General features: G+C 41.4%; 1 protein-coding gene across 1 annotated transcript in view; it reads left to right on the forward strand.

The window, feature by feature from the left end:
• Window positions 1-23,848, forward strand: part of UBAC2 (UBA domain containing 2) — a 78,999-nt gene that overhangs the window by 44,808 nt on the left and 10,343 nt on the right. Inside the window, exons 5-7 of the mRNA XM_083610972.1 lie at window positions 3,597-3,720; window positions 5,497-5,544; window positions 19,449-19,694. Coding sequence (XP_083467098.1) covers window positions 3,597-3,720; window positions 5,497-5,544; window positions 19,449-19,694 — 418 coding nt within the window. The remainder of the gene's footprint in view (window positions 1-3,596; window positions 3,721-5,496; window positions 5,545-19,448; window positions 19,695-23,848) is intronic.

A 23,848-nucleotide genomic window follows, 5' to 3' on the forward strand; every position in this document is an offset into this window, starting at 1 on the left:
CCTGTGGTTGCTGGCACATTGGCCATGAAACGGGGTGGCCCTTGGGCTGAAAAAAGATTATCCATCCCTGTGACCAGGGACGTACCCAGGTTGGCCTCGGCCCATCTGTTTACTCGGTCGAATGCTCCTCCACTGATCATTGTGGCTGTGCAAGGCATGCAGACTCTTCTGAGCACCTCAGCAGAAGAATACAAGGGTTGGGGCAAGGGGCTCCTTGCGAAGGGCACAAGGGAGTCTAGGTATGCCTCTGCCTGTGACCAGTGGCGGAGCTAGCCGCTTGGGGCACCCAGAGTGGTGCCGTGCACCCGGGGGTGGGGCGATCCGCCCAGGGGGCGGGGTGATCACGCCCGGGGGGGTGCGATCTGGTACGGTGGCAATCACGCCTGGCCAGGGGGTGCGATCGGTGCAGCCACGCTCACGCCCAGCCGGGATTTTGTCACCCCACCCTCTTTATTACTACACCACACAAGCTCTTCTCCACCTTTTGCAATGTTCTTGGTGGCTCATGCTAAAGGATAATACAGAATTCTGTCCTTTTAAGCAAGAGAAACCAGGCACCAAACTTTCTGCAGTTAGTATCTGGTGAGTTACTAACTTTCCTGCTGAGACACTGTAAGTAGAAGTGCCAGCTATCAAGGATCATGAGATGTGTGGGTAATGGGACAAGCTACTTAAGTGTCTGCAAATACAAAGGGCATGAAATTAGTTGGTGCAGACAAACTCTTTATATTTCATTGCAGGTACTTTCAGATATTACTATTACTGTCCAGCAATGTCCCTTCCATTGCACAGAGATGGTAAATGCAATGTACAGTGGCTTAAGATTCAGCCATCATTAACCCTCTGGAAAAGTCATACGTATATTTAGGCTGGGGTACTGTCAATGCCGCAAAGAGTCACAAGTTATCTGCAAAGTCCTGACATTTCAGAGCTCATGCCCAGCCGGGATTTTGTCACACACACACCCCGGGATGACACCTGGGGCAAACCGCCCCCCCCCTTCCTACACCCATGACAGAGGTTTATAGAGATTTATAGTATGGAGAAAGGGGATAGAGAGAGATTCTTCTATGTTGAACTCAGCACTAGAAAATTGTACTAGAACTCAGCTTTTCATGGTAAGACCAGGACAGACCAAAGAAAGTGCTTATTCACACAGTGCATAAATAACCTCAGGAATTTGCTGCCATTAGATGCTTTGTGGGATAATAGATCTATCAGTGGTTATTCACCATGACTTGTAAATATAGGCTCTTTGTTCAGAGGTAATGTAGCTGTTAATACTAATGACTGAGGGAAGGGGCAAACAACAGGAAGGAGTTGTTGCCTTCATGCTTGCTTGTAGGCTTCCCAAATGCTTGAAGCTGCCACTGTAAAACAGGATGCTAGGTGAGATAGACCATTAATCTGATCCAGCAGAACCTTATAGTCTTATTTTGGTGCACGTGGAGACAAGGCTGAACTTTTGTTATAGACAGTATCAAGCACTTTGACTAGGTTTTTTCAGTCTCGTGAAACCTCTTCTGTAAGTAAACATATTACTTAACAAGAAATGGGCATTGTGATAGAGAGTTGCAAAACCTTAAAAGCACAAAGAATAAGGAACTACATGGTTAGGATGCTTCTGGAGAATTTTTTGCCTGTGCATCTTGGTTATCAGAGACCTGTCCACATATGACTTTATACAGATGGAATTATAGGGGGGAAATACAGCTGGCATTTGATTTCTTGTCTGCCATACGAGAACCCCTGCACTACCAGAACCTTGGTTGCGATTAGTTGTTGCCATGTTACAGACAGAATACATACTGGGCTCTCTTATCTTTTTCAAACATATTAGATAGGACTGCATTTTCAGTTTATACTGGTATTTTCCATATCAAAAACCTGTTTACATGCAAGGGCGTCACATTGACTTGCATTACGCGTGTCAGAATGTTATTTTTTTTTAATGCCCTTAGAAATATAGCTCCCCAACAATTTTCTGATGTGAGGATCTTATGCCTCCCCAGGCCAATGCTCTGTTGATTTATAGCAAAACAGATTACCAGTAATGCACATCTGTTGGGGGCTTTAGTTCCTGAGACTTGATGCTGACTTTAGAAGACCACTGGCTACCTCTTTCAAATGAGGTAGCAGCTCTCTGAGGGTTCTTGTTGTAACTGAAGGAGGAAGCCAAGATGAGGGATGTCTCAAGCCATCCTTTACTGGCTTTTGAGGAAATGTTGGTGTTCTATTTAATGGTTTCTTTGTTTGTTTACATTTAGAAAGCTAGTAATACTTCTGTAAATAGTGACTTGCCTAAGACCACACAAAATGTTCATGAGCTCTGCAGTTTCCTGGATCATATTCTTTTATGCGTTGCACCACAGTCTTGGCCTCAAGCCCCATCAGCAAAGGAACGTACCCAAGCATGGCTGCCTGTCTCAAAGGGGTTTCCCGCAAAACCAGTATGGCAGTAGCACTGTTCTCACAGAGCCATTGCTCCCAAGCATGGCCAGCCACTAAAGATAAAATCAGTGAGGCAGCACAGCAGAGGAGAAAATGCATGTCGCCAGGTTTGTGAAAAGCAGCACAAGAAGCAATGACATTTGGCTCCTTGCTCACCCAGCTGCAGTTTCCTCCTCAGTATTGCTCTCTATCCTTTGAGGGAAATGATGCTAAGAGAATGTATGAGGCAAGAGAACATTTGGTCATTGTGGGAGAATGTGCTTGAGAGAGAACAAAATAACTCAAAGTAGCTCAAAGTAACTTGTGTATGTGCAACAAAGTGGGAGAGCCAGAGAAATGCTACGGAAAAAAATAACTGGGTGTGACCTTGCTGCAATAAAAAACTTCTGTGTTTTGGTCTTGCACCTCTAAGCACATGGTTTCATGTTATTATTCACAGAGACACTAAATAGGTGGTGATGTGTTTTGAAGAGGGCTGTGAATCAGAGTTTTGAGATTCCTGTTTTCTTGCTTTTCTTCTACTTGAATTTGATAAACTGCACCCTCCCCACCCCCCGGAAATATTATGTGTATTATGCTCTTTTGCTGTTTGCTCTTTAAGTAAAAGTAGCTACTCAAGATATGCTACCATCGTTATACTGAAATATATCCCTACTGCTTTTATAGAGCACAGTTTTCTAAGCAAGTCTTTTTGTGAAAGCCAGTTCCTACTTTCTGTCTCTTGGTTGTTCTTCAAAATAACCAAGTATGATGAAGAAAAATGGATCATGCAGAAAAGAGGCAGGTGAAATTCCTCACCTCTGACGTGCTAGATAGGTGCTAAGATGAGAGTGGGCTTGGTTCATCATTCTTCATCCAGCAATAGCAGTTTTAATGATGAACTACAGGGTTGTGTAGATGGGAAGCAGACAAGGGTCTTTCTCTCAGCCTTTTGGGTTGTTGTCATCATATTCTAATCTGGGGAGGGGAAAACCTCTGGTCATTCGTAGAATTTTTGCTCTAAATAAGATAGGCACAGCATTTAACACTTTTAATCGATTGAGAGACATGTTTTGACTTCAAAATCAGTCAAGGGAGAGAGGCTGAAGCCTTTTTGTACAAATTCTATTGACCCCCCATTTTTGTACTGTATTTTGTCTCAACAGCTTGGGCCCTGTATTTGCTCTTTTTGTACCATTTTATTGCTCCATTCCAAGAGTGCAAGTGACACAAATTCTAGGCCAGTTTTCCATCACAAACAAGACACTGGTCTATATATTGGGTTTGCAGGTACAGTATGTATTGATTTGCTTGCTTTTCATTTACTTAGCAGTGCAGCAACTTTCATTTCCTTGCAGTGTTTTCCAGAACTCCCCCGTATTATATACTCTGTTTCCAAATATTTAGTCCGAAGACACAATAGAATTGTTTGAATTGGGAACTTTTCAATTAATGCTGCAGTGCATGGAGTTGCATGATGAACCTGAAGTGCTTGCTAATTTTGCAAATGTTAGTGACAGTAATCCAGACACCTTGTGGAAAATGGAATTCAGTGAGTGTCCATAGTTCCTCCTTTTTCCATAGCTGTTAGTGGATAACAGCCCACTTTCTGCATGTCTTGTATTTCCCATTGACAAAAATTTCATTGATTAGGTAGGGTGAGATGGTTCTCCTTGGAGTTTAAAAATGAGTATTTTAAGCAAGTTAAGAAAACAGGAGGCTACTGGAGCCCCTGGGCCTTGAACTGGGAGTCCTAGGGACCTAGGTCGGCTAGGCCTGGTATATGATGCAAAGTCTCTGTCTTCTGAATAGTTAACAGAGCAGTGCATTCTGCTTAATATAATAATAACTTCAGCTCAGATGCTGATGTTTGGAATCTTAAAGTGGAAATGCATCCCTTGAGTATAGCCTCAAACCTGGCTCTGCTGACAGCCATTCGTTATTCCTAATAACAGAGGAAAATAAAGTACATGCTCTGCAAAGTCTGTTATTTTGATCATTTTAATCTTACAAGTAAGGCGATAACTGCTAGCATCTAGTCTAGATGTTTATCTCAGCTTCAGTTATTCTTGGTGTGCTTTCCTTTCTTATCATGACAAACTGGTAGGTGTGCGGTTAAAAACTTCACCATGTGCAACAGAGATTTTGCTCGATTATGTGGTTTTGTCATTTGAATGTGCTTTTCTCGTGCCGACTAAATGCCTGTCCAACATATGGCACACATTGAAGCAGTTTGTCAGAATTCAGTGGCAAGACTTATTAAAAAAAATTATTGATCCAGAAAGAGTTACACACTGAAAGTTCTAAAAAGATTGAAGAGCTGCACATAACAATAGCATAATTTATAAAATAAATACAACTGCCAGCGGAAATTACCTGTTTTTTATTCATCTGTTCCATGTTCATTTTGGGGTTGGTTTTTTTTATTAACATTTTGCAGAAGAGGGGGAATGAATATGCTGTCAGGTTATTACTCATTTCTGCTTCTCCTGCACAACCGTTTCCTTTTAAATACTTCTTTCTCTGGCTTCAGCATCTTCTTGTGTCTCATCTTTCTGTAACTTCATATCTCCTTTCCAACCCTTCTCTCCGTTTAAAGTATTTTACCCATTGTTTTTAAATAGTAGAGATGGGGAGTCTAATGAAGAAAAGTCATTAAGTTCATCTTTGCCTGTAGAAGTAAATTCTGAAGAAAAAAGGGTCAGATCCAGTTGCACTTTGCAGACAACTATCGTCAGCAGATTGGTGCATGGTTTTTCAACTGTATTCTCCCTCTCCTTTTTATATATGCAATTGGACTCAACCCCTCACCCACCACCACCAACCAGGCACCATTACTGAAACACCATAGTCCAAAAGATTTAATTGGCCAATTGTTTCCACCAAGGTGTTTTCATTGCTTGTGGTCTAGCTTTGTTTCTTGTTCTATCCCCTTTGGTTTCAATCACTTTCCTACTCACACAGATTTACTGTGATATCTGCTACATTATTTATTGATAGCAATAGTCAACCAAAGCATTGTGTAATAAAAGTTGCGTTTTTAAACTGTGCGTTTTTGTCTTGTAGCTTTTAACTTCTGGGTCTTACATCTGGATTGTAGCTTTAAGTGGGCTGGTAAGTGTATTTCATTACTGTTTTCTTTACAACAAGTTAACAGTTTTCAGCACTCACGTGCACTTTTCTGTTTTAATATTTACAGCCATTACCGAATTCAACTCAGCTGAAGTTCTTAACAACAATAACAACAAAAAATTGTGGCCAAAATGGTTCAGCACATAAACTTTGCCTGTTATTTCCCTTCCAGCTTGCTCCGTTGCTCAGTACATAGGCTAGCTTTCACAGAGAGATGGCTGCTATATTACATGTACTCTACACTCCATTTAATTAAAAGAAATCCCAGTGGTAACTGATAGAGCATTTGATACAGTTTATAAATCTATACATTGTCAGTACTTATCCATTACAAAGAGGACTGTCATGATAGGAATGATAGAAGGGAGGAATGCTTTAGGAGGGTTTCTTCTTCAGGGTTTGCCAAGAGCTGCGGGAGATTTCCCAGAAGGAGAGGGTTTGTGTTCCCTGCACCAATTCTACAGCTGGCCAGTGAACTGGGCATGGAGTGATGCCTTTTTAGGCAACACAAAAGGTTAGGCGCAGTTGTTGGATATTCACAGAGGAAGCTGGGGCAACAAACTGGGTTATTTGAATAGCTCTGTGTTTGATGCTGGCTTGTTCAACAAACCACGGTTAAAAATTATTATTATTATTATTATTATTATTATTATTAATTTGTACCCTGCCCATCTGGCTGGGTTTCGCCAGCCACACTGGGCAGCTTCCAACCAAATATTAAAAACAATACAGCATCAGACATTAAAAACATTCCTAAACAGGGCCGCCTTCAGTTGTCTTTTAAAAGTAAAATAGTTCTTTATTGCCTTGACATCTGCTGGGAGAGTGTTCCACAGGGCAGACGCCACTACCGAGAAGGCCCTCTTCCTGGTTCCCTGTAACCTCACTTCTCGCAGTGAGGGAACCACCAGAAGGCCCTCGACGCTGGACCTAACTAAGACTTAGCGCAGTGCTTTCTAGACTTGGTAACCTCCAGATGTTGCTGGGGAGATGTTACCACCCCATCAACCATTGGCCATACTGGCTGGTGTTGATAGGAATTACAGTCCGAAACATCGGAAGGGCACCAGACTTGGGAAGGCTGGGTTAGCGCTATGTCCAAATGCGGCAAAAATGGCTTGCGTCACTTACTGCCAGTTGTGTCATGGGCAGTGCCCATTAGATGACCACGGCAAACTCTAATCAAGAGTAACTAGGTACAGTACCTTTGATGTCAACATTTGAGCATTTTGCTTTGGTTTCGGGGTGGGGGGGAGAGACACAATTTTCCCTGGCGTGTATGTTGGCTGGATACATGGAAATGAAGTAAGTTACAATGGAAGTTCCACTGAATGCTTCTAAGTAAGCTGCAGAGGATTGGGATTTGGCCATTCAGGTTCACTCAGCACAAAAAGAATAACTTGGAAAGTCCCTTAGACTGTAGTGGTAGGAAACCTTTTCTATCTCGTTTATATTTTTCCATATCACATGAGTGAGGGTTTTTTTGTGACCAGTAAAGATTGGATCATAAGTTCAGTGTTGTGTTGTATTGTATTTTAAATTCTGTAGCCAGTTGCTTCCTTTATGATAAGAGAAGTCTAATAATCACAACAGAAGAAGTGATAATATGGGAGGTTTGCGGATTTTTATTTGAGTAATTATATCCCACCCTTCATTGAGGTTTCCAGGCAGCTAACATAATCAAGTACACAATTTTTTTTAAAAAAGGTAAAGGTACCCCTGCCCATACGGGCCAGTCGTGTCCGACTCTAGGGTTGTGCGCCCATCTCACTTAAGAGGCCGGGGGCCAGGGCTGTGCACAATTTAGAATTTGCTGGCACCACTGGATAGCTCAGTTGTTAGAGCATGGTGCTGATAATGCCAAGGTTATAGGTTCGATCCCCATACGGAACAGCTGCATATTCCTGCAATGCAGGTAGTTGGCTTTGATGGTCCCTTCAAACTCTACAATTCTATGGTTGCCATACAGCTGTGAGATAAATTAAAACAGGAGGATACTGAATGTTTAAAACACCACTAACAAAAACGAAAGACATAAGAGCAGCCTAAAATCCCATAGAAAAAATTAAAACCAGGCAAAATAATTTTCACATACTTGTTTTTCCCGCAGCATTTCTGATGCTCTCTTCTCTATTTATAACACTAATTTTCAAATTAAAGTTGTTCTCCCCCCCCCCCCCGGCCAGGTTTAAAACAGAACAGTCATTGCCAGAGATGGCAATGACTGAAGTTATACTTACCTACTTTTTAATTGGACAATACAGGGTTGCATGAAGATGGAGGGTGATAGATCTGTAAGCTGTATCATATAATAGTTATAGTGGCCATTGCCAGGTCAGTGCACTGTATGCTCAGATTTTTAAATCTATACATAAACATTTAGTTACGTAAATTCATGATTGTGGCCGTCCGAGGACCTCAGGGTGATTTACAATATAAATACACAAAAATACATAACATAGTAACGAACAAAAACAATAGCACCACCCCAACACACAGTTTAAATGGCCATAGATTATTTAATTAGAACTTGGGTTCAAATCTCCACCATTACCTCTGCATTTTATGTACATTTTATTCCTAAACACACAACCACAGGGCATCATTTGTGTATACTGTGCATGAGCAAAAAGTGCCGCTTGTATCTACAAAATATGCACAGGGAGGTCAGTAAACAAGGAAGGCTTAAGCCAACACACGACAACCACAAACAATTGGTAAGCTACAAGAGGCACTTGCATTTCACACCAGGTAGTGCGGTTCTGCCCTAAGAAGGGAGCCTTGAGGTGTGTGAGTCCTCCAAGCCTTTTTCTGGATTAAAGTGAACTTCTTCGACATGGACCTTTGTGCACTCATGGAGTCTTCCCACTGCAGGACATGGGGTTAGGATGCGGTGAGTTTCTGTGCACTTGGCGCACCGAGACACATTGCTCCACCTGGAATATCTTGATAATTTGAAGGTGAATCAGATCATTTAGTGTTGGTGCGGAGGGCAGTTTTGCTGCAAATACTCACATTTTTTTCCTGTTCCCTGTTGAAGTACATGGGAACCAGTATGGTGAAAAGTGGTCTACAAGGGACGATTCCTAGTAAAATGCAAGCTTTTAACAAAATGGGTGGGCTTATACTTTAGTCATTCTCCAGCACTGTCATCATTACCTTGGAACTAGATTTAATTTCTTCCACTCTTTACTTCCCCTTTCAAGCTATATAAAGTGTTCTTTAAAATAATATACGTAAGTTGCATGCATCACTAAATGCAAACTGTCCAAAAATAGAATCTATATTTGGGTTTCAGCTCACATGTCTACATTGAAATCTTGCAGCAGGTATTTTTATTTTTTTATTTTATTTCTGTGGGAGTGGGGTGGGGGCAGTCGCCTCACACCTGTAGTAAAACACTTCCACTTTGCAAACTGCACTGTGTTTCAGTGTTTGTAATTATCAGATCTTTTTCCTTTCAAAGTGATCAGCACTAACGGGTCACAAAGAGTTGGACACGACTAAACAACAACAAAAGGGAGTCATCACAAAATGTACACCTGTCTCTGGATAGATTGATTCGCTGTCCAGCAGTACTTTTGTCTTCTGGGTTATGTTTTAATGTATGCACCTTGATGCACCATAATGAGTACTGATTGAGACTTTCCATTGACTTCCTACAACCTGAATGAAAAAGCGAAAGCAATATTGATGATCACCCAAGCTCCATATGTTTACATAGATCAGGGGTGGCTCTCTTTTGGTCCTCCATTTGCTGCTGGACTATAACTCACATCATCTCCAAACATTAGTTATGCTGGGGGGACCTGAAGTGAGTTGGAGTCCAGCAGTATTTGTAGGTCCAGAAGTCCTTCACCCCAGATCTAGATGTAGAAAGCACTGAGGATAAGATGGACCCATAGTCCAGTAGCAGTCCTCCAGCTCTGCTTTCTAGAGTCTGCCCTCCAGGAATAAAGTCACACTGCATAGTTGACTCACACTAATACTGTGGCTGGTGGTATTGAATGTTGATTAGAGATACAGGTCAACCGACAGGTTGTGCAGGTTAACCTAGTGCAGGTTATCCACTAGGATACCAAGGCAATTTCCGTCTATAAACCAGGGTGGAAATCAGATTGAAAAAGGATCAAGATAAATGGTTTCCTCCAGGAATACTGGATCAAGCTGCCAGAATGCCCTTGAACATCTTGCCCATAAAATGAATTTTAAAGATTAGACAGGGCCTACCTCATGCTTGGCAAAACACTGAGCATAGGGCTAGCAAAGCTGCTTTCTGCAGGGCTCAAGAAACTCAGTCACACAGCCAATCTAGCAGGGTTGAAGTCGCCATTCGTCAACTGATTCCCCACACTACTTGTGGGGCAGGTGGGTGGGTGAGTTTGAGGGAAATTGCCTCACAGGCCAAATTGGGACCTGTGCTGTCAAAGAAAGGCTAGTGTTAAGAGGTGCATCTTCAACATGCGACAGAGGTGGTACAATGAGGCTGCTATGTGCACCTATTTGGAGAGGGAGTTCCACAAGTTAGCTTCAGTGGAGAAAGCCTTTGTCTGGGCTGCCATTCCCTGCACTTCTGAAAGTAGATAGAGGCCCTTTGCAGATCTTAACATCCAAAAAGCTGGTAAGGGATGTTCCATCTACAATTTCTGCAAATTTTCAATTTGGGATATTGTAGCTGAAGCTCTGTTTATCAGACATTTTGAATACAAAGCCGTCTAACCAGCAGCCCTTTCTGGACCCCATAGCTCAGCGCTAGTTAGCTGCTAGATATATGATATAGCAATCCTTGCACATAGTTTCAGGCACACTTGTATATATGTCAGAAAATGTTTCCAAAGCACTGACTAAGTCAGGCATAGGCAAAGATGGCCCTCCAGATGTTTTTGGGACTACAACTCCCATCATCCCTAGCTAACAGGACCAGTGGTCAGGGATGATGGGAATTGTAGTCTCAAAACATCTGGAGGGCAGAGTTTGCCTATGCCTGGAGTAAGTGATAGCTGCAATGTCAAGCCTCAGTTGCTAGGAGTTGGAGAAAAAGTTAAGGTATGATCCTCTCCTTGAAACTTCATCACCCTAACCCCATCTGTATTTTATGCCAGGTCTGTCTCCCTTAGAGACAACAATGCCTAACCTTGACTAAAGAGATCCGCTTCTTCTCAGAAACCTTGAACACACTTTGTCTTGTCCCAAACACATGCATCCATGGGGCGTGCGCCACAGTTTGTAAATTTAGAAGTTAAGAGTTCTGGTTAACACCTAGTTTTGCCAGATGATTCCTGCTCCCAAGTCCCATTGCCGCAGGTCTCATTCCTCCATGTTCCTCGTTTTCCAGTGAACTTGCATCTGTGGGGAAAACACCTCTTAGCAAGCTGAATTTAGCCTAGCCAGCTGCTAGCTTGGTTCTGCTATACATAAAACTTTTATCATTCCTCATTTCCATTAAAAACAAATACAAAACCCTGAAGTTGACTTTACCAACCCTGAAGCGTCTATGATTTGCAACATTCTGCCTCTAAGGTCATACTAAATTCACCTTACTTCAGGTCACAATATTGTAAAAGTTGACGGCTGACGTTAGTGGATAGGACCTGTGAATGCTACTCCATCTCTTTCATCTTGTTTACTGGACTGGGACTGGGAAGTAGACTTACGCACACAATGCAGGCAAATCTAAATATATCCAAGAGCCTGACTCGTGGTTCATAGGCATGAGGGCAAGCCAGTGGTAACAGGGTTGTCATTTAGCTTTTCAGACTTAGTTTTTCAGACGCAATGTTTAATACAGTTTCCTTTGTTTAATTTAGCATTTGTATTCATCTCTGCATGAGACTACTGTACAAATAAAGCTTATGCTTTAAGAAGCTTATTTTTAGTCTTTTATAATTTAGTCGTTTAGCCCATATTAGGCCAAGACGACTTGTTTTTCTTTGTGTGGCTGGTTGATAGCTGATATTTTTGGAATAATGGGCAGGAAAACTGAGGCTTTCATTTCTGTTTTCGAAACAAAGAAATGCTTACACTGATTATTTGGACAGATGAGGGGAAACAGTCTTCCTTGACATCCTTTGACAGATGTAGCTTCCTGTATGTGGAAGACAAAAGCACATGAATGGAATTGCACTGTGCCTTTGGCAGGACTTCAAGCTATACTCTAATGTACACTTTGGCAAGAGTACTTAAGTAGTTAGATGCTTGACAGTCTTCCCTTCTTGTACTGATATATTTCCTAAAATCTTTGCAAGAGAATGAAAAATGCCTTTTCTAAAATACTTGTCCTTGCTAATCACCAATGCTACAGAATACTCTAAATGCTCACCTGTTTGCCCTATCCTGTGTATTCATTTTAGGCTGCTCTAGATTCAACATGCTCTCTTTATAAAAGTGGCTGCATTTGAGAAATGCTTCTTGGGGTCAGGTTTTTTAAGGTTTCTTCTGATAATGGTTATTTTCTCATAGTGGAAAACAGTCCCAGGCTGCCCCAAGTCACAGCTGTAGGGACATTTTATGTAGCATAAATATGCAGCAAAAGGGCATTTCAGTTGTGGATAACAGAAGAAGTGGACTTTTTAATGTTCTGAGCTGCCTACATTGCCACACAGATCCAACAGGTGCAAAGTGGTCTTAGAGCTGTCCTTTATTAGATGATCCTGTGTTACTTTTTACCATGTGAAAATGTAGCATGATGAATAGAAATATTTTAAAATAAAAGTTGGCATTCTTTGGGTTCTTACAAAACTTCCAAATATTTAAAGTGGAATTTAAATACTTACCTCCAACTTCCCTGACTGGTTTTTCTTTCAGTATCTCTTGTCTGTCACATTCATTTAGTTGGAAGTCTGTTTGAAAGCATAGGACTCTTGTTTTGTTCTCATGTTTTGTCATCAAACCACAGAACAAGAAGTACCAGCAATCAGAGGTGAGTAAGGTAGTGATTGCTTTATCAGTTGCCTAGACATTCAAGTTGCTGTTTCTGCAGTTAGAATAGCAGACTTCGACAGACCTGACACTCATTTCCAAAATGCATTGTGTGATTTGCATTTTCAAAGAATAATTCGTCATCATTTGAAAATTCTTGGACCTCAAATTGATAGTGTACCCTACTTGTAAACTTGCAAAAAGCTAATACTGCATAATCCTTAAGTGAATCATTGTCTGTGCTACTCATAGAGCTGAAGGGGATCTCAGAGGTCAACCAGTCAAACCTCCTGCCAATGCAGAAAATGTACTACAACATAAAATCTGAATCCCAGGTGGTAGGGTTAATTCCAGCACTCTGTTTTTTTTATAATAATTTTTTTATTCAAGATTTTTATAACAACACAAACATATAACACATACATAAACAAACAAAGAACAAAAACAAAACATAAAATATGTACCATTTCATATCTTAATTTCTTATACCTTTCTTCCCCGACTTCCTCATGCCTCCCTTTTCTGTATTCCAAATTCTTATCGATTACTCAGCAAATCTTCCCTTATTTTAAATTAAATTTAAACTAATCTTCCTTATTTTCCTTGTCTTAACCATTGCTAATAGTAACCATTTACTTTCCAGTCCAACATCATTCTAACTTTCGTTAATTTTGTAATATTTCTTTAAATAGTCCTTGAACTTTTTCCATTCTTCTTGCGCTGCTTCTCTTCCCTGGTTTCGGATTCTGCTCGTCATTTCTGCCAGGCCCATGTAGTCTATCACCTTCATCTGCCATTCTTCCAGTGTGGGTAGTTCTTGTGTCTTCCAGTACTTCGCAATAAGTATTCTAGCTGCTGTTGTAGCGTACAAAAAGAAAGTTATGTCCATCTTTAACACCCCTAATTCCAGCACTCTGTAACATTTGTTCCGTGCTCTATCCCATAAGCTTAGGCTGGTGACGTAATACGCCACTTTCTTGAGTTTGGAGGAATGCATCCATGGGTAAAATGTCATCCATTGATATTTGAATGAGCTTCCCTATATAGGGTCACCCTAGGGAGGCTGAGGAAGGATGAACTTAGTTGCTGTAAGCCACAGGATAGCCTTTTAAGAACTGTGTTTGAAGCTTGAAGGTCTTGGAATCATAGAATTGTAGAGTTGGAAGGGACTGTGAGAGTCATCTAGTCCAAACCACTGCAACGCGGGAATCTTTTGCCCAATGTGGGGCTCTAACCAACAACCTTGAGATTGTAGTGTCTCATACTCTTCTGAATGAGCTATCTTGGGAGGTCTGTCATTGCTAAAGGACTTTTGGCCTCCGTGTGCAGTCTTACTTTTGTTAGAGAGTGGGTAACTTCATTGGAGAATTTTCATTTATTTTCAAATGTTTATGAAACTTTCATTTGGTGCAGACTTGGCAAGTTTTAAGTTGAAGTCCAGCTGTGCTTCCTTTCAGTGTTTATTACCAATTCCAAAAATACGTCGTATTGGATACAAAGGTTCCCTCCTTTTGACTGAGGGATCTTTGGATCCAACTCATTATATTTACAAAAACTGGAAAGCTGCCTTCAAATAAGCTGGCTGCCTGGTTGACGATGAGCTGCGAAGGACCTTTTCAGTGGTGGCTCCTCATTTGTGGAATATCCTCCCTAATAAGGTGCATCAGTCTCCCTCATGATTAACTTTCAAGAGAAATTTAAAAATATTCCTTTTACTAAGGCATTTTACTAAGTCAGAAATACACTGTAACCATTTTTTATAATGTTTAAACAGTTTTTACCTGTTGTGTTTTTAATGTTTTATCATTGCTGTGTCTGATGCTCTGGGCTTTTCTCCCACCTGGGGGGAAGGTGGGATGCAAATTGAGTGAATGAATGAATGAATACCATGTCAATGTTAATGTTGACATTGTTATGCACATGGCATTCCTTTGACAAAACCATAGGATATGGGGGGAAATGAATCTATTTGCCATTCTGTACTCCTTTTTCAAGCTACCCTTGGCAGCTTCTGTTAGTGACTACAGCGGTTTACTGTCATAGAGTAAAAGTTTTCCTCTTGTTTTAAGCCACAAGAACTATCTACAAAATAGGTTGGGTTTTTTTTAATTTTGGGGGTTTTTTTACCTGTCCTGAGCTTGAAAAATGTGACACATGCAGCTTCTGAAATAGGAGGGACAAGTTGTATTGTGGACTTCAATTCATTATTTATTGCATGTTAATGATGACATGAATTATTGCATGAATGATGTCCTTTACTCCACTCCCTTTATATTTCCATTTCCTCATTCTTTTGTTGCATGTGTGTATGTAATGTATTCTAAAATAAAAAGTTTAAAAAAAGAAAGTCGGATTGCATTTTTGATTGTGCTCTGTTCTGTGCAAAGATTACTGGGTAGTGGAAAGATTAGTCTTTTGTCCAACATTGAGATCTAGATTTCAGAAATGCTGCCAGATCAGACCAAAGCCTGTCTAGTTCACCATTCTGTTTCCTACAGTGGTCAAACTGGTGACTGTGGGGGAAACCCTTGATCTGGTAATTGCCTTCTAATGTTGTGCTTGAGTGACTGGTATTCAGAGACATACTGTTTCTGGTCCTGGAGCTAGACTATAGCAATCATAACTAGTAGCCATTGATTTCCTTATTCTCCATTAAAAAATCTTGCTAATTTAGCAATATTTAGGAAAACTGTGTTTTGTAGGCATCGTGATCATTTGTTGTCAAATTATTCCATTTCAAATGTAATCTTTCGACATTTCTGACCATAGGATCTGTGATGTAATTTTTGCTGAAGTTTCCAAAATGAGCTTTGACTATATGAAAGATTCTTAGCCTTCAGTTTGGAATATTAAAATTAAATCTGGCCATAAATGGACTGTTTATCTGCAGGAATTATCTCCCCTAACCCCTTGTTAGGGCATATATTTACTCAGCTTATATTTCAAACTATGCCCACAAAATATCTGATGGGACCACCTTTCTGTAGGCAGATCAGGCCAGACTGAAGATATTGTGTAATATATTCTGCATTACTCTTCCTGTAATCAACTATGGAGTGATTGATCTGTCCATTTCATAATAATTTAGGAGGTCAGATGCTTTGGGAATTAAATAGCTGCTGGATGACATAGACAAGGCTCACTTTATATGCACTAGCTGCATCAAGATAGTTATGAACTACTTCTAAACTCTTAAACAGTGTCAACTGCCATGGGACTTTTTAACCTAAATGATTTGGGGAACTTGACATTTTGAAGTTCTGAGAACTTGGCTTTTCTGAACATTTATATTTAACTTGCTCTTGAATTGTCCGGGGGTTTTGAGGAGTGGGGAGTGATATTGTACTGCAAACAATAAAAATATGACTGACAAACTGATGGTGCACCGGGTGGAGGGTTAAGTCCCCCCTCCCTACCTGTGACACCACCACCCCTGAAAGATCCACCGCAGCTGCAGCGAGACTTTTAATAATCCTGCCACTGGCACCAATGGAAGCTTTTTTTAAAGCTTAATTTAGTTGTGGGGAGGGGGCAAGGGGAAGAGACTACAAGCCAGATGTTGGGCGGGGCTGCAGGATACATCTGGCCCTTAGGCCAGAGGTTTGCCACTCCTGGTATAAAGGCATTGTGGTATTGGGAGTTTCATTTTCAGTTGCTTTGCTAATGCTCGGGTGGGATTCACATTTTTCGCAGCTGCTGCGATTTGATTTTATTGGCTACCCACCCAGGACAACCAAGGTCGGTTTCCTTGTTGGTCACCATCAGCTCAGACTCCATTAGTGTACATACGAAGTTAGGATATTTGCCCCACTGTATTTCGTTGTACTCTTACTTTGAACTGTGTTTGTCATTTTATTGCCTACTCCCCAAGTTCGGAGAAATCATTTTGGGAATCTCAGCAGTCGCCTTTTTCTTTCCACCTTGAATCATTTGAGGTCATCAGCAAACCACACTGCTCACCCCTGCGTAACTCAACACCATTTTATAAGCAAGTTAAACGGGCCAGTCCCAATACAAATCCTTTTTACATGTTTCCATTGTGACTACTGCTGATTTATTCCTGCTCTCTGTTTCCTGTTCAGCTACAGATTCATAAGAGGACCTGTACCCTTAGCCCAGGCATAGGGCTTTTTATTTTTATCTCCTGCCAGCAAATGGTTAAAGAACGGCAGCCTCTGATTGGCTGTGGTTCCAGGAGGGAGAGTTTAAAAGGAGAGGCTTTGGAGGGTGAGAGTGAGTTGAGCTGAGTTGAGTTGAGTGGGAGGTGTTGGTTGGAGAGGTTGGGAGTTAGGTAGGGAGTCAGGCTGAAATGTAAAGTGTGAGGAGGTTTTGTTCTGGAGCAGCCAGAGGCAACCTTGGCCCTTCAAATGTTTTGGGACTACAATTCCCATCATCCCTGGCCGCTGGTCCTGTTAGCTAGGGATGGTGGGAGTTGTAGTCCCAAAACATCTGGAGTCCACCTGCCTCTTGAGCCATATGCCAGCCTTTGATTTCACATCGATCGTCAGTATTTCAAAACAGCACTTGTTTTCAAATTAGCTGTACTGCAGAACTTTTGTTTGGGGCCAATATGGTGTTGCTTAAGTACTATCCTAAACTGGAAAGTGTTTGTGAGTCATGATGAATGTGCTGGAAACTTAGAGTAATGAAATTGTCCCTTGGCTTCCTGACGTTTGCTCACAGAAGGCAAAGGGAAGAAGGCAGAAGAAAATGATGGGACAGTCTTGTTTCACATGCCTGGCAACGGGTTTTGGCTGTCATTCATTACTTCTTCCCTTTTTCATGCTCAGTGGAATGTGGATGATTCTAGCTGAATTGTTAAATCTTCCATTTAAGCAAAAGGGGTGCAAATGGGCATCTCTGTCCTATAGCATGTCAGCACAGAATGTCTGTTTGATTTATCGGAAGTGAAAACAAAGCCACAGCCACTTCCTTTTTTCTTTGTGGTTTAGTGTTGCGATGGGAGGGTGCAGACCACTAGACAGTGATGTGTATTTCAAATGAGGACATTTGACAATGCTAATCCAAGGGAAAAAGAAGAGGCTTGTTAAAATCGTGTGCCAGATTTTATGCACAATGCGAAGGGTCCTCTGCTTACACCATAACAATATTGATCTCTGCTCTAGGACAGTTTAGCTACTCTTTAAAAACATAAGTAAACCCTGGAGAGAATACAAAATATGACTCCACCTCATTTAGCTTGCTGACTAATTAATTGGTTAGGCTCTTGCGTGAATATATATCCTTGCAACCTTTTTAGTTTGTGCATTAAGATTCCGGGATAATGCTGTAATAGAGTTCATTAGAAAGCAATTGAACTGTACAAAGATCCTCACACAGTCCATCTTATTTTTAAGTCAGAAGAAAAACAGTTTTTTATAGAAAGAAAAACAGCTTGAATTTGCCTGTGTCAAGCTTCTCAGGTGGTAACTTATGAACTAGCAGAAGAGGAAGTTCTGAGTGTCAAAGAAAGTAAAAAAACAAGTGAGACACCACTAAATACGCATAAATGCTTGATAGGGCAAATGGAAATAGGTATAATGCACCATCTCCTTTTGTGATTTTAAGACATTTTACACCAGTATAGATACATCAGTACTGATGTTGCACGGTATCAGCATATGTGACAGTTAAATATCTCTCTTAGTTTCCTACAGGGATAGCTAACTGGTGGATCTTAGGCAACATCAACACACACACACACACACACACACACACACACACACACACACTGCAATTATTTTCTCTTTTTACCAAAGTAGAGTTGGGAGTGAATGTGATGCATCTTCATCATGCCACATTAGACTCCAAGGAGGAAATGAACACTGTCTCAGACACGAGCTATGCCTCTCCCCACAATGTGTTATATGTGTAAGATCGTATCTCTTCTGAGAAGAGAAAAGTGCATGCTGCTCTTGTGCTGGTTGCATCTTACACATGGACAAAATGAGTGGAAGAAAGAGGCTGCTCATCTCTACTCTTATAGTATTTGTTCCAGGAGAAAACAGACTTTCCTGTCCTAAAGCACAACAGTTAAGGCACTTGCTTAACAAAAGATCCTGGCCCTTTTGCCAATACCAATGTTTCTGTTTTCTTGAGGCAAATATCCACTCATCTGGCCAAGTGGGTAGCTTAGTTGCAGTTACAAGCAGAAAAAAACTTATGCTGTGAATACCCATGACACATAGGCAATGGTGATATTGCCAAAGAGGGGCCAATCTCTGAATTGCTGGAATTTTCAGCAGGTAAATAAACTGTCACCCTGACTTGAAATTTTCCCATCTATATCTGCCATCTCCCATACCCTTTTCATCCCCCCAAAATATTCTTGAGGCATGTATTAGTTTCTAAAAACATCCGTCTGATTTAAGATAAGAAAATAATGTAATTGTAGTAAAAACCAGGCATAAATTTATTAATTTGGACAAGCAATATTATTAACCTGTTGGATGATGTAACTTCTTTCTTTGCTATGTTGTAATGATTAAACAGTTATGACTTAGATGGAGGAAAATTACCTTTTCTAGAGCAAGTGGGGCCTGTTGTTGTCTTTGCATAGAGAAATGGGTGATTTGTGCCATTTGTAAACATTTTCCTTGTGAAGTTCCCAAGTAGAGTCTGCTGTGGAATAGATAACTAACTTCCCTCCTAATTTCTCATCTTGCCTGCCCACATTTAGTTGGACAGTTATTCAAATAGTTGGTTCTTCTTTGTATTACTTGCCAGAACCATATTTTTTGTGATATACTTGTGCTTCAGTAAAATCTGGAACCATGTGTGAGACAGAATTCGTCATCTTTGGAGTTTTGCTTTCACATTAAAAATAACCTTTTGAAATTCATATCCAGTTATGAGGTAATGATGTGTCATTAAAGCTAATTGGTCAGATAAATGTTATCCAAACTTTGCTAGTCAATTGGCATTCTTAAAACTGCATATTAAGAATTGTTGATTATTTTTGCTTTCAGATTTCTGGAATGTGCTACAGCAGCAGTGTGCTAAAAGTGTACCATGTACTTTGTGTACCCAGTGGTGTGGCAAGAATATTTGCTTGGACTCTTGAACCAATTTTCTCATCTGTGGAGCCATCCAGTGAGATAAGCGTTGGAATGGGAGCAACTGTGGACATACAGAGGCAACAAAGAATGGAGCTATTGGATAGGCAAATCTTGATGTCTCAGTTTGCCCAGATGAGGCATCAAAGACAGCAGCAGGTAAAGAAAATATATTGCCTGGGGGATTTAGCTTATTTGTAGAGCGTAATTTGTTTTATCTAGATCAAGGGATGCTAAGCAGCCCCCAAACGAGTCAAGGCTTTCTATGCATTTGAAACCATTGCAAACCTTCAAGGATACTTGAGAAGTACCTCTCACAATGTCCCCTTTCCCTGCCCCAAGACTCCCCAGAAATGTGTGGGTTTTGTAGGGATGTGGCAGAGGGTGGTGGCGGTGGTAGGGTCTCCCAGTCCTTGGCAGAACATCTTTTCCTCCTAGAGGCTGGACTTGGGACTACAGGGCTATAGGTACTTAAAAGGTAAAGGGACCCCTGACCATTAGGTCCAGTCGTGGCCGACTCTGGGGTTGCGTCGCTCATCTCGCTTTATTGGCCGAGGGAGCCGGCGTACAGCTTCCGGGTCATGTGGCCAGCATGACTAAGCCGCTTCTGGCAAACCAGAGCAGTGCACGGAAACGCCGTTTACCTTCCCGCCGGAGCGGTACCTATTTATCTACTTGCACTTTGATGTGCTTTCGAATTGCTAGGTTGGCAGGAGCAGGGACCGAGCAACGGGAGCTCACCCCATCACGGGGATTCGAATTGCCGATCTTCTGATCGGCAAGTCCTAGGCTCTGTGGTTTAACCCACAGCGCCATCCGCATCCCTTATAGGTACTTAGATATATCTATATTTAGGGCTGAGCTGAAGGGCTGCTTTTCTAAGCTTTGGATTTGAAATTTGGCACGCCAGGTGCAAAAAGAGGTAGTGAAACTAGGGGTGACTATTTCAGGGGGCAAAGGTTTGTGGACATTTGGGGAGGGGGCTATATAGCAGAGCTCCTCTCAGTGGCTGGCCTCTAGTTGATTCTGTGCACCCCACACCCGGTAGTCCCTCTGAAATGAATCCACCCTATGATGTAGCAAGGGGCATTGTTGGAGAAGAATAGCTAGGGGCCCCACCAAGCATTCTCCAAGTGTCCCTTGACCCTGCAGAAAGTGGTGGAGAGGGCCCCCTAAGTGGACTTTCTCAGTTCTTTAATGATTTCCCCCCCCTTTCCCTCATTCAAAGAGGTAGAAGGATTAAGACTAATTGAAACATATAAGAAACATATGATAAAAAGTTAATAGGTCTGAATACCTTATGCAAATATAAGTACACCCAAAAACATGACCAGCAACATATATTCAACTTGATTGCGTATGGCCTGCAGATACCACAGTTGTTGTTGGGTTGAAATAACGACAGACAGATAGCGAGTGTCATCTGGGAGGCATCACTCGAGCAAGTCTCGGGGAGTCCCTTTTATTGAATATTACAGCATTGCCACATATGTGCTTATTGCTGATTGGTCAACACAAGTACAAAGCAAAGGTTGCATTAATCACCAATAGATTAAAGGCTGGGAAAGGGAGCACAGGACTAGGCAGGCATGAAGACCTCCTAATTAAATTATAACCAATGATTAATATAATAAGACTTAAAACAATTACTAATGATTGATATAGGAAACTTAAAAGAGCGTAATAATCACGTTCCGTAGATGCGATCAACTATGCATTAAGAACGGGTCAAAGTACAATGACCTCTCCGTTATTCATTTCCACTTTATTGTGCACAATTCACATTGATGGTGCTTAATTTTTCTTTCCCCATTGCATGATATTGGGCCAATATGGACTGAGAACCCTCTCCTGTTATCTGTCATCTCTTGATATAAGTGGCATGACATTCAGAGAGGGGGCATGAGCAAGACCCACATCTTCTTGACTAGCCCAAACTTGGAGGGAAATTTGTGCCTTCAGTGGGTCAGTCTATATCCTGGAGAAGCTGCCAGAATTGATAGGTTTGCATAAACTTTTTTGAGGGCAGTGTCTTCTGCAATGCTTGCTATCAAGGTGGTGAAACCGCCTACACACTTCCCCTTACAAATACATTTCCCGAGGCCCCTTCTTCTTTAATTTGCTCAATTTCCCAACGTTCTCCTTCCCACTGACTGTCTTGACCAACAGTGTTCTTTCCAGTAGGAACCAAGATCTAAATGAAAGCAGGGATATGAAAAGTAAGATTGCCATAGCAACTGCACACAACCCCTTTAACATGAAGGAATATTTGTGAAACTCTGGCAGGGTGTTTAAATTGGTTGATTTATTTTCTCCCTCTATAAACATTGTCAGTATTCTTCCATTATTGGTTAACAATCTGTCTGCATTTCTATTGTGAGATATATAAGCTTTAAGTTAGGTTGGAAAAGCTGGTTCAACAGTGTTTGTTTTTTAGACAAAGGTCATATGATCAATCTGTTCCCAAGCTTTGTGTTTGGTTCGAAATAAAAACAGGGATCAGACACTTTCCATCTTGGCTTTACCAGGTTGCTTTGTAAATATATAAATCCATGGCATGGCAGCATATGGTATCATCCAGTCTCAAAAGTATATCATAGAGTTTGAAAAAGCACAGAAAATGGGAACCAGAATGATAAAGAGATTGTTTTGGGGGCTTCTTTGTTTAGAAAACTGAAAAGAGGGCATAACAAGTGGTGATGAAGAGACAAAAGTAGATGTTTGGAATTAAAAATTCAGGAGCTTTTCCTCTGATTTCCTGGACTTACATTTCTGCATTTTGGCAGGCAGCATCAGCCCAAAAAGAGGTACTATTATACCTGTAGGTTTCATTCAATTCTGCCTAACAGAAGAATGTTATAGCTGTTTTGTTATTTCCTCATAATAGTGAATGGGGAAACGTGAAGTGTTGGATTTTTCAAACTGGGATTCAGGCCCAATCAGTCCAAACCAGACCTAATCAGTGCCTGAAGTGAATATTGTTGTCCAAGCATATCCCTATTTTTTTCTTTGTTCGCTAAGGGATCCATGCTCCTATCTAATGCTAAAGCATATATTTGCCCTCATTTGTTAAATTTTCAAATAGAGGAGCAAATCCAGCTGCACAATGTCTCTTCCCCATTCCGGGCCTATGGTGTGGTGACTGGCCATTATGTTACTCATGGTGAATTTGGGAAAATGTGAGTAGCACACTTAAGAATAAAATCTGGTTGGCTTCATGATCTAGGAAGGCTCTACAAAAGGTTAGTGAGATGCAGACAGCTGTTCAAAGCTCCTGGTTGGAAGTCTGTTATTAGGGTTTTCCCCTATTTTAATCTGAAGAAGAGATTTGAGGAGTTCTTTCCACAGTCTTGAGACTTAAGGTTCATGAATATCTGTTGCCTTATTCAGAGAGCCGTCACCCTTTCCTTAGGAACTGATGCATAATGGTCTGGTGCACATGACACATTAAACTGTTTTTGAAAATAAAACATGCTGCTCAATCACGCCCACTTTGCTTCCTCCTGCCTTTCCCCAGCCAGGAGGAAACAAACTGCAGCACGGGCTTAGCATTATGTGTGAACAAGCTCTTGTGTTTTGTTTCCCTCCTAACAAAGCATGAGCAGAAACCAAGGGTGTTTCTTCACCTAGGACTTGTGGCTTCTTTGAGGGAAATGAACTGTGAGCACTTGTTCACATGTAATGCTAAGCCCATTACATGTGAACAAGTGTAGTTGTAGGAGCATCAAACCATTGTTTATTTTAACTACGACTTATCATGATGTGCGAACTGGCTCAACATCTTTTTGTGCCAACCTACTGTCGGTTGGAGGGACACGGGTGGTGCTGCCGATCAGAAGGTCGGTGGTTCGAATCCCCGCAACAGGGTGAACTCCCGTTGCTCGGTCCCTGCTCCTGCCAACCTAGCAGTTCGAAAGCACGTCAAAATGCAAGTAGATAAATAGGTACCGCTCCGGTGGTTTCCGTGCGCTGCTCTGGTTCGCCAGAAACGGCTTAGTCAGGCTGGCCACATGACCCAGAAGCTGTACGCCGGCTCCCTCGGCCAATAAAGTGAGATGGGCGTTGCAACCCCAGAGTCATCTGTGACTGGACCTAATGGTCAGGGGTCTCTTTAGCTTTACTGTCGGTTGGAGCAGTCATGTGACCAATTTTTGTTTTGTTTTGTTTTGTTTTGTTATAACAATATTTTCTTCCATTACTAACTTATGTGTAGAAAAATAACAAGAACGAGTTAATGGCCACAAGTTTGTTCTTTTTTCTTTAGCACCGTTATCCCGTTTTTGTTCTTCTTTCCCATCGATATCATGCCCCTT

This window comes from Podarcis filfolensis (genome assembly GCF_964270895.1).
Source record: "Podarcis filfolensis genome assembly, chromosome: 4".
Taxonomy (NCBI): Eukaryota; Metazoa; Chordata; class Lepidosauria; order Squamata; family Lacertidae; genus Podarcis; species Podarcis filfolensis.